The sequence below is a fragment of the Piliocolobus tephrosceles genome, chromosome 1 (assembly GCF_002776525.5).
Source record: "Piliocolobus tephrosceles isolate RC106 chromosome 1, ASM277652v3, whole genome shotgun sequence".
Classification (NCBI taxonomy): Eukaryota; Metazoa; Chordata; class Mammalia; order Primates; family Cercopithecidae; genus Piliocolobus; species Piliocolobus tephrosceles.
The window spans coordinates 175,616,521-175,627,952 of NC_045434.1; the positions used below are offsets into that span (position 1 = coordinate 175,616,521).

At 53.4% G+C, this 11,432-nt stretch overlaps 1 protein-coding gene across 2 annotated transcripts; it reads left to right on the forward strand.

Moving 5' to 3' along the window:
• The first annotated feature begins 598 nt into the window (after window positions 1-598).
• Window positions 599-9,912, forward strand: MOB3C (MOB kinase activator 3C). Of its 2 annotated transcripts, XM_023221526.1 has the most exons (4): window positions 599-830; window positions 4,170-4,637; window positions 7,444-7,646; window positions 7,964-9,912. In XM_023221526.1, exons 2-4 carry the CDS (start codon window positions 4,220-4,222, stop codon window positions 7,991-7,993), a joined length of 651 nt encoding a protein of 216 aa, XP_023077294.1. In that variant the 5' UTR covers window positions 599-830; window positions 4,170-4,219; the 3' UTR covers window positions 7,994-9,912. The 2 variants fall into 2 exon arrangements, with proteins under 2 accessions (XP_023077294.1, XP_023077296.1); XM_023221528.2 differs by lacking the exon at window positions 599-830 and having other exon boundaries at window positions 1,063-4,637.
• Window positions 9,913-11,432: the final 1,520 nt, after the last annotated feature.

The following is an 11,432-nucleotide window of genomic DNA, read 5'->3' on the forward strand; positions in this document are numbered from 1 at the left end:
GATCAGATCTTGAGTGGTTTGGATTTGGTCGGAAGGAAGAAGGGAGAGAAGGTATTCTAAAATGGAACAGCTGGGATAAAGGTCTGGAGGTAAGAAATGGGGTGACTCTGGGTGAGGAGCAAGGAGAATGAGCTCAGCCTGAGCCAGGCCCCCTCCCTGGTGAGGAGATGAAGTTTGTGATTTGAGGCTCTTCTGGGCCTGTCCCTCAGGGGTGAAGGACTCAGCTCATGATTCCCAAGGCGTTCATTCATTCCTTCACTCAATCATTCATTCATTCATCCATCAAGTGGGTTTTGAGTTCCTGCTATGTGCCAGGAGCTGAGGATATGGGAGTGGATAGGACAGTCCTGATCCCTTATCGGGTCCGGGACAAGTGTGACGCAGACGATTCTAGGAGGGCAAAGAAACCACCCTTATCTAGCAGCTCTTGTTTCTGCTCCAGAAGAAGCCGAGTTTTTCCCCATTTTACCGTCTGGGAACCTGAGGCTGCCTCCTTGGTGGAGGTCCAAGGAAGCACTGAGGGGGCGAGCAGCTCAGTCCTTTGTCCAAGGGGAAGCTGGGAGCCCGATATGGACTTTCCGGGAAGGTGGGGGCGAGTGCGTCTGTGTACTGGGGTGGAGGGGAGTCCCCTTTCTCCGCCCCTCCCCGCCCCGTGGCCGCGGCGTGGCGGTCCCGGGGCGGAGCTAGCGTCACCCAGGCAGGAGGGCGGCTGCAGCCGGCAGGACAGGCAGACGGACAGGCTGACAGGCGAGAGAACAGGCACTGCGGGACCGGCAGGAGAAGGGCGACCCTGTGGCTGGGAATGTGACCCCGCGGCCAGAGGAGGGCCCGTGAGTGTGCGCCGTGCCCCTGCGGCCTCGCCGCGCACCCCGCCCGCCTGGCTTCCACTTTCATTTCTTCTGCTGTCCCGGCGTGGCACAGTCCGGAGGAGAGTCCCGCCCGAAGGCAGACTGGCCGCTGTCTTGGGGCTGGGGTCGGAGGCTCAGAGCTTCGAAAGTTGGGGTGGGGTTGGAGGGGGCGGTACGGGGCAGAGGGGAGCGGTTGGGGGGCGTGTTTTCGGGGAGCGGAAATGTCAGGCGGGCTCCTCTGGGTCCTACGACCTGCCTGGCCCTGGGAGCTCGTTTGGGGGTGCAGGGAAGCCGGGGGTGGGCGTGGGTGGCTGCACGCCCCGAGGAGAGCCTGGAGTCTTCGCCTCTACTTTTTCTCTTCGACTTCTGTCCTGAAGAGCGTCCCAGACTGGATTCTGGGTTCAAACTGGGGCCATCCTCTGGCCCAGATTCTGGCCCAGGCCCAAGGAGTGGTAGATGTAGCCTAGCAGGGAGCTAAATATCAGAAACAGGGAGGGTCACCCTGCTGTCTTCATCTGAGAAGCCCAGATCCCCACCCAGGGAATGAGCAAGCCGCTGCCACTGCAGGAGTGAAAGGATAGCCAGCACTGGGAAATGGGGGCTAGGAGGGGGGACAGCAATGGTTCAGGGAGGGACAGAAGTTCCGTGACAGAAACTCAGTGAGGGCATGGGGGTGGAGAATGAAGGGAGTTAACCCTGTGGCTAGAAGAGTACCTGCCCTGCACCCACCCCCTAAGCTTACGTTTTCCTGGAAAGAGACCCAGGCCTTGAATTTCCACGGGAGTAAGGTGGAACTCTAGCTCACTGGTCAGGACATCCCAGTTGCTGTGTGGAGCCAGTGTGTTGGGGACAGGAAGCAGGTTGGGCTGTTTGGTGGAGAAGATGCTTCCACTGTCCCTCCACTCCCCTCTTCTTCTCTGTCTGCACCAGACCATTGATAAGCCAGTGCAGGAAAATGGTGTTTTACTCTTGGTCATGAGCTGAGCCCCACCTCGTCTCAGTTCCCAATTCTGGTTGCAACTTGCTGTGTGAACACAGGCTCCTCAAGTCCTACTTTTAGGCCTCAGTTTCCTCATCTTGGCCTCAGTTTCCCCATGTGTACAAGTGAGTTGGGCCAGTTGATCTGTCAGGGCTATTTTAACTCTTAAGATTCTAGTCTAAGCTTTCCTTCAAGCCTGAACACTGACTTTGTGCCAGGCCTTTTCCTAAGCTGGGGCTGGGTTGGGGATGGAGTGGAGACTGCAATGACCAAAAGCAGCCTCTACCCGAGGAGAAGGAGATCTGAGTTCAGGAGAGGAGGCTGTGGGAGGAGGTAGCAGCCAGTCTGAGGATGTGTGGTCAGGCAGGTGGAGGTATAAGAAAACATGCAGAGGCAAGAGAGTGGGGGCGTGTTCGGGAATCGGGAAGAAGCCCAGGGTGGTTGTTGTGGGGAGGTGCGAAGTGGGGCAGGAAAGGTAGGACAAGGTGCTGAATGCTAAGGTGGGGGCCTATTTCTAACTGTCATAAAGGGGGTCATACAATGTGGGGAGCCCAGGAGCCCCGCCTCATTGCAGTATGAGGGATTTGGGAGGCACTTGCCCCAAGCAGAGTTTAAAAGGGAGATGGCAAGTGAAGTGCAGAAATCTCCTCGTTGCTCTGGAAACTAGGGTCCCACCCTGGGGACTTCTTTGGGTGAGAAGTTGAAGAGTCAGGATGGATGAGATGACCTTTCACATCTTGTGAGTTTTTTTCAAGAGAACAAGTTCCTGCTGAATGGCCCGTTTCTACTCTCCAAGCTGCTCCCATTGTACCAGACTGCCCCATCCTGGCCTGCCTTTGTGGGTTCAAGGAAGGACCTTTGTCTCAAACATCTCCCCAGCTAGTTTGACTTCTTGCCAGAATACCCCTCCCGCAATATGTGCCATCCCTTTGCTTTTACCCAATTGTCACCTGGTTCCCACCCTCCCTTCCCCAATCCTGCCGCAGGGTTACTAGAGATGTGAGAAAGGACAGTGCTCCAGCATCAGTCAGAGGTCAAGCCCAGGTTTTGTCTGGCTGTAAGCAAGTCTCAGAGTAGGTCTAAAGGCTAGAGTCAGGGCTCACACTTGCCAGAGTCTAGGTCAGAGGTCAGCCTGGAAAAAGAAGGCAATTCTTAGCTTATACTCAGCCTTAGTGCTCAGTCTAGGGGCAGGGTCAGTGCTTAGTTTGTGGCTAAATTCTAGTTTTGGTAGGTACATGGGTCTGCATTTCCCAGTAGCTCACACAGTCACAGGTGAGATGAGATGACTCAGGTCTTAGAAACCTAGCTATAGCAGAGTGACCCAGGACCTGGATGGGCCAAATCCATGGTGATACAGGGGTCACCCAGTAAGCCAGTGGTAGAGCTGCGACTAGAACCCAGGACTCCTGCCTCTGAGCCTAGGGCCCTGATCACTGTCTCCCAAAGTCTATTCTGAATCTGGGATCCTTAAATTCTAGGAGGCAAAGCAAATTTGCCTGAGCTCTACCTGGGCCCGCCTGGATGAATCTGACTATACTCTTCTACTTCCCAGTGCCAGGCACATAGTAGTTGCTCTAGGAATGTCTACTGAGTGTCAGGTGCAAGGGGAGGGGCCAGTGGCTTGTTCAGATTTGGGGCCGGAGGAGGCTGGCTTCGGGGGAAGGATCTCCAGCTGTTGTCAGAGGAAGCGATGCCCTCATTGATCTGCCGCCCTCCCCCTCCTCCAGTGTTTGCAGCCACACTCAGAAGCCGCCCAGCTGGCAGCGGGAGGGCGCTTTCCTCTTTCGGGGTGAAAAAAAAGGAAAGGACATTTTTGGTAGAAAAGTTCCCTGCTGCTCCCTGGGAATCCCCGGTGGCCGGATGGACTAGATGGACTACGGGATATCCCAGAGGAAGCCGAAAGCCATCCCCCACCCCCCTCCACCCTGCCCCCAGCACAATGCTGTGAGGCTCTCCCACGCTGCACCAGCTGGCCAAGGAGGCTCCTAGAGGTCATCTCGTCCAAGCCCCTGTCTGCTGGTGGGCCTGCAGGGAGCCTCTGCTACCTCTTTCGTGACTAACAGCAAGTCTGAGGGGCACCTGTTTAGAGCCCAGGCCCAGCTCTGCAATGAAAGCAAAAAAGAAACAAGATGGGAGGGCTGTGGGGCTTAGCAAGGGGGACTAATGTAGCTTGGAAAGAGGGCGGGGCACTGGACCTAGGGGTTGAGGATTTCGATTCCCAGGCAGGGGATGCAGAGGTTGAGCAAAGTCTGAGAGGTGACAGGGAAATGATGAATTGGGAAGTCAGACTCCAGATGATAAGGCCCTGACTGCCAGCTCTCCCATGCCCTTGTCCCTGGCAGGGTATCCTCAGGTCTGAGCCCCTGGACAGCAGCCCCAGGCCCAGCTGGCCATGGCCCTGTGCCTGAAGCAGGTGTTCGCCAAGGACAAGACGTTCCGGCCGCGGAAGCGCTTTGAGCCGGGCACACAGCGCTTTGAGCTGTACAAGAAGGCACAGGCCTCTCTCAAGTCGGGCCTGGACCTACGCAGTGTGGTGAGGCTGCCACCCGGGGAGAACATCGACGACTGGATCGCTGTGCACGTGGTGGACTTCTTCAACCGCATCAACCTCATCTACGGCACTATGGCCGAGCGCTGCAGTGAGACCAGCTGCCCGGTCATGGCCGGTGGGCCCCGCTACGAGTACCGCTGGCAAGATGAGCGCCAGTACCGGCGGCCGGCCAAGCTCTCTGCGCCACGCTATATGGCATTGCTCATGGACTGGATCGAAGGCCTCATCAACGACGAAGACGTCTTTCCCACGCGTGTTGGTGAGCGTCACCTGGCGGGGAGGGAGCCACTGGGAGCCTGTTCCACAGATGAGGATTTAGTTTAATATTGACACTCTGTGCAGGGTTGGGGGATGATTTTCATCCCCATTTTGTGGAAGAGGAAAAGCGAGGATGAAGCAGGTTAAGTGTCTTGCTCAAGGTCAAGCATTTGACTAGGACTTCCTGACTCCCAATTTGGGGCCTTTCTTTTCCTTTCCTTCCTTTCCGTCCTTCCTTTCTTCTTTTCTTTTCTTTCTTCTTTTCTGAAATGGAGTTTCACTCTTTCGCCCAGTGGTGTGATCTCAGCTTACTGCAACCTCTGCCCCCGCCTTCCCCCCAACCGGGGTTCAAGCGATTCTGCTGCCTCAGCCTTCTGAGTAGCTGGGATTACAGGCACCCACCACCACGCCTGGAGAATTTTTGTATTTTTAGTAGAAACAGGGTTTCACCATGTTGGCCAGGCTGATCTCGAACTCCGGACCTCAGGTGATCCACCCGCTTCAGAGGGCTTTTCTTTTCTAAAGCATAAGTGGTCCCACCAAAGACCACTCTGGCAAGACCACAGATGCTATGATTCTCAGAACCTTCCAGAACAGGTGCCCCGAGGTCATAGCTGATTTGACCTCCAGCCTCCCGGGGTTCCCTCTGACTCCTGGCCTCAGGAAAAGGAGGGAGTTGGTGGTTGGGTAGACCCTGATGGTATCATCACCTCAGATTGGGGCTCTGAGGGCAGAATTTTCCCTTGCCAGGCACAGGCTGTGGGGCCTTTTCTTATCTCAGCTGGGCAGCCTGGGTGGGTGAGGGTAGGGAGGGGAGATGAGCGATGTCCCCCAGGCACTGCTTACCCACCCAAAGGTAGCAGGAGGGGGGTGTTGGTCCAGGAGCTGAGCAGGCATGACACTGTGTTCATCACACCGGCCCCACCTGTAGCCAGGGCCAGCCCCAACCTGGAGCTCATCTCCACAGAGCGTGTGTGTATCAGTGGTGGGTGGGGCAGGGTGGTCAAGCCCTGAGGGGAGAAGTCTGAATGCTGAAGGAAGCTGGGCTCTGAGTCACAATTCAATACCCACGGCTCCTCCCCAGCCAGTGACCTACCATTTCCTGCGCTGTCATGCCTGACAGTGAGCACCTTCATTTTACATAGGAGGAAACTGAGGCTACTGAGGGAAAGTGCACTGAACTGGGAGGAATTCCGAACTGGGGCTCAGGTCTGTGGGAGCTCAGGATCCCAAGTCTAGATGGGCAGGATATGTCTGAGCGATCTGGGCTGGGCTGGAGGGTCTCAGAGGGAGAGAAGGCTCAACCCCACCTGGGAACGGTGAGGAAGAGGAGGGGTGTCTACGGAGCCAGGGGGACCTGAATGTAGGAAGACTCATATTCCCTGCCGGCCATACCTCTCTGAGCCTGTGGGACTCCAGGTATAGATGCTTAAAACCCTGAGTGACTGCCACACAGAGAAGAGGGCGTAAGCCACCAAGATCTCTGCCTTGAGCAGGGGGGACTATGCAGAAACGGGGCCTTTCTTATGGGTCCCGTATCTGTGAGGGTCGCTACAGTGCAGTGCAAAGAGGGTTTGAATCCTGTCTCCATTCTGCACTGATTAATAGTTATGTGGCCTTGGGCTAGCAGCTTCACCTTTATGAGCACTTCTGTTTTATCATATCTAAAATGACAATCAGACACATAAAGCTAATTGTTCTAAGGATTAGAGCAAAAGGTGTGAAGGACCCAGCACAGGACCTGGCTCATAAATGGAAGGTTTTTCCTATTGTTAAGTATTTGAAGGAATGAAGGCTGTCTGAACTAATTCTTGCAGAATTCATAATTTCCAGGATTGGGGGTCTGAGGACTTCTGTGTGAATGTTGAAAAGAGGAGGGACACAGGGTGGGGCTAGAGAGGGAGGTCAGGATGAGATCATGAAAGGCCTTGAGCAGCATCCTGCTGGGAAGTTAGGACTTAATCCTGAAGACCCAGGGATTTTTTTGAATGGATCCAGTTGTTGAACTCTCCTTGGAGTTGTATACCAGGGTGTGATGTGAGCATCTCTGCAACTGCACATATTTCTGGGGAGAGTTTAGGTCGTAACTTTTATTAGAGTCTAAGAAGGGTTGGTCAGTGACCCCCACAAGTTTGCAAAGCCCTGCTTTAGGTGGTGGGAAAATGTGGGAGATGATGTATATTCCAGCAGGGGAGAGCCACAGTCAGATTTGTGCTTCATTAAAAAGAAAAGTATGGCCAGGCACCATGGTTCTTGCCTGTAATCCCAGCATTTAGGAGGCCAAGGCAGGTGGATCACTTGAGGTCAGGAGTTCCAGAGCAGCCTGACCAACATGGAGAAATCCTGTCTCCACTAAAAATGGAAAATTAGCTGGGCATGATGGCACATGCCTGTAATCCCAGCTACTTGGGAGGCTGAGGCAAGATAATAGCTTGAAACCGGGAGGTGGAGGTTGTAGTGAGCTGAGATCGCGCCATTGCACTTCAGCCTGAGCAAGAGTGAAACTCCATCAGAAAGAAAGAGAGAAAGAGAGGAAGGAAGGAAGGAAGGAAGGAAGGAAGGAAGGGAGGGAGGGAGGGAGGGAGGGAGGGAGGGAGGGAAAGAAAAAGAGAAAGGAAAAGAAAAGAAAGGAAAAGAAAAAAAGTGTGGGAGAAAGTCAAACCACTCTCTATTTCCCAGAGGGAAGTATACTAAGAAGTATGCTGGGGAGAAAGCCATCCTGGTTGCCTGTGTGTGGGAGAGAAAAGTTGAACAGAGCTTTGCACCAGGATACTGATCCCCTTCTTCTGCCCTCCCCTGCCCTCTAGGAGTTCCCTTCCCTAAGAACTTCCAGCAGGTCTGCACCAAGATCCTGACCCGCCTCTTCCGAGTCTTTGTCCATGTCTACATCCACCACTTCGATAGCATCCTCAGCATGGGGGCAGAGGCACACGTCAACACCTGCTACAAGCACTTCTACTACTTCATCCGCGAGTTCAGTCTGGTGGACCAGCGGGAGCTGGAGCCACTGGTAGGCCAAGCCCTACCACCCTCCCCTACCAAGGCTAGCCTCTGAGTTTTCATGTCCAAAAGCTGCCTGCTTTAAGTAATTCCAATGCCCAAATAGATAAATTAGGGAAGGCAATTCATTTAACTATGAATTACGTACTTCAATAGAGAATTCTTTCAAGTGTCGGTTTACAAACCCAGATCTGCAGCCTAAGAGTTGGGGTTGCTGGGGGAACAGGCCAGGCTCAGACAGAAGAGCAGCTAGGCCCTATGGTTTGGGAAGGGATTGCCTAGTAGGCTGAGCTCTGACTGACCCTTCCTTACCTTGTGTCTCTACAGAGGGAGATGACAGAGCGGATCTGCCACTGAGCCCAGGTCTGGACTTTTTTGGCCATCAGATGGACAATCTGAACACAGGATGGCTGGCAGAGGGGACCCCCAGGAGCCTGAAGGAATCTGAAGGCACTGGAACCACTCCACACACCCAAAGCCTCTGGACTTCTGGTTCTCAGGAGTCTGCCTACCTGTCGCCCTGACCGCTTGTGGATGGAGAAGGGGAGAGCATCTAGGCGGGCAAACAGAAGGGAAGTGGAGTTAAACCTCTGGCATGAAGTGTGGGAGTAGGGTAGGCTAGGGGGTTTCTTCTATGACACTTGACCCTTCCATGCTGGTTCCCAAGCCTATTGGAGGAATGTGGGTGTGGCCAAGGTGATGGCAAGAAAGGTGCAAGAGAGTGAGCAGTCTGCCTGTGAGCACAGATGCCGGGGTGTGTGTGTGTGTGTGTGTGTGATTTTCACTGTGGGGTGTGTCTGTGAGAGCTAGCTGCCTTACCCCTCCTTGGCACATAGTAGGCCTTCCATAAACGTTGGATGGATGGATAAATAGATTGGGACCATCAGACCATGGGACCATCAGACCACAGCCACTGTAGGAGTGATGACAGCTTAGCATCCCCACTCAGTATATCTGACCATACGACTAAGTGCCCAAAATGTGGTTGTAGATGTTGCTCTACATTCAAACCTTCCAGGCTACATTCTTCCATCAGCATGAGTCCTGGAGAGCTGGGGGAAGGTAGGAAGAGGAGCCTTGCCTTGAGTTCCTAAATCCTGGCCCACCGCAGACACAGGCTCCGATTCTCTTACCCAGAGATGCCCATGAGCTGACATTATACTCATCCCTCTGCCTCCAAGAAGGCCTGTATTATAGGTAGCCTGGGGGTTGGAGATGATCCCTCAAATACACAAAGGTCCCCTGGCCCTTCATCTGGGAATCATATACTCCAGTCTACTCCCAGAATCTACAGACCTGGCTCCTCGGATCTGAAGCCCAGCACAAAATAACCCCCAGTCCAAGGAGCTTGTGGAACTTCAACTGGGAACTTTGGAGTCTTCTCTCCCATCCCAGAACATTGAGGATATACTTGGTGAATGGACTCTTCCAGTATGGAGATCCTCCATCCTAAAACTACCTGCCTCCTTCCCAGCCATCCCTCAGGCATTCCAGACAGTTGGATCTCAGAGCACAGCTATCCACAGGGACTGGGATGTTCATTCAGCACTCCATTACTCAGTACCTCCATACCCAGCCCTATGCTCAGACCCACAGGTGGGGAAACTGAGGCAGGAGCAGGGTTCTGCCCTCCCAGAGCCTCCACTCTGGGAGGCCAGAATGGAAAGCCAGAAGGGACCTGAGAATCATCCAGTCTCACTGTCTCAATGTACCTACGAGGAAATTGAAGCCAGGAGAAGAAGAGGGAGAAACTGTCCAAGGCCTCACAGGGAGGCGTTCACAGAGCTGGAGAAACCAGGGATCCTGACCCATCTATCGCTACACAGAGATACACATGGAAAGAGGGTGTAACAGACCTTCTCTAGGACATAACTGTTTCTGCTTTGAGCAATAATTTCTAACCTGATGCCAACATGCCCCACTGCCCTGGGGTTGGCTGGGGTTGTTTCCTGAGCCAAGCATCCAATATCATGCCCCACCAAATGGCCTAGAAGCTGCCTGCACTTTGGGGAAACAGATGGAGCTCTTGGGGCCAGCCAGCTGGGCCTGGGACTTCTGCCTCTGCCGCCTCCAGAGTGGCCCGGCAGCTTTGCCGGAGCTGTGGAGCGAGGGTAGTAGAAGATTTCCCCAGAGTGCTGCGACTTGCATGATGGGTTCTAGGCTGTGGCAAGGGCTGATTTCTGGGATGGGGGGAGGGTGGGAAAATGTATTTTTATGAAACAGAGGGAAGACTTTATTGTTGTTATTTTTGGTAAAATAAAAGGCACACTAAAGCAGCCACTGGTGGGAAGCAGTGATCTGGGTGCCACATGGCTCTTGGCAGACCATGGAAGGAACTGAGCCAGAATGGGGCTGGGAAGGCTTTTTGTCCTGAGATACTGGACCACATGGAGGGCTGGCTGGTGTGGTCATGTCTGGCCCAGCTCTCTAGGGTGGGGACACCAAGATTCTCCTGGGGCTCTGGGAATTCTAGACCAGGCTAGGCTGGGATGCTTGGGGTGGAGAAGGCTGGCCCTTGCCCTTCCAGGAACTCAGTCTGATAGGAATCGTTCCTTGTTTCATCTCAGGTTGCCTGGCATTGGCTATTCTCACTCCACTCCCTTAATCTGGGTGTTTTTTTGAGGTAGTAGATAAAAGGACAGAGTGGAAATACAATCCCAACACTAATTACAGGACAGGAGGCCATCCTGAAGAGGAAGATACTTGTTGCTGGCTGGAGCTACAGTGGTGGCAGGACACGGGCCTGACTCCTGAGCTTACTCCCCAGAAGACACCTGCATCTATTTTCTCAGGTCTTGCTGTCATTCCACTGCCTCTAACCCACAAGCTGCCTGGACAGGAATTAAAAAGCAGCTTGGTTCTTAAGCATCAACAAAGGCCCACCTAGAGCTCTTGCCTCTCTTCCTGCAAAGGAGCCAGCCTGGCTTTGTGCAGAGGCTCTCCTGTGGAGGCAGAGGCGTAGGTTGTAGTCCCAGCCCAGCTCCTAAAGTTCCATTGCAAGCCCATTCCCCCTCTAGACCCCAATTCCCCATCTATTTTGTTATCAGTGGTGGGAGTGAAGGACTGATTGATCTCAGCTCCTTCATTATATAGTCTATGAATCATTCACAGTCATCATAATAGCTCATGTTCATTATGTATCACGTACATTTCTAAGTGCTTGATATATAATAGCTTGTTGAATCAAGTGTGTCTTTGGCCAGCTGTCTTGCTTCCCTTCCAGCCCCCAATATCCCTCCCTTTATTCACTCTAGAATCTGGAAGGCCCTCCATTCTGCTGCCTCTTTCTCTGCCTCACCACAGGAGGCCCAATCCCAGCATTCTAAAAGGGTGCTGTTTGCACGCCTCCTATGACAGATTGCTCACTACCTCCTCAGTCATTGGAGAGCTCAGACTGTTACAAGGCCCGTGCTTTGGGTTCACAGTCATTTTGAAATATGACCATGGCAGTGAGAGTAGATTTATCTTAGAACTGTGTGACCCAAGACCTGCACCTTACATGGGAATATCTGTAAATACATCAGGAAGCTGACACAAAATTTCTTTGAGAGATTCACAGAGGGATGCTTAAAGAAGAATAGACAGAAAGGAAGAGAGGGGAAAAGAAAGAGATGGGGCCTGAGCGTTGCAGAGAAAAGAGCACACTCCCATGGGGCAAAACCTGGTAACAAAGGGTCCTGGGAGAGGTAACATATTGGGAGTGGCAGCTTGGTTGAGAAGTCAGGCTGGGCTTTGTTTTCCTGTTGGCTCAAGATCCATAACAAAGCTGGGCATAGTGGCTCTTGCCTGTAATCCC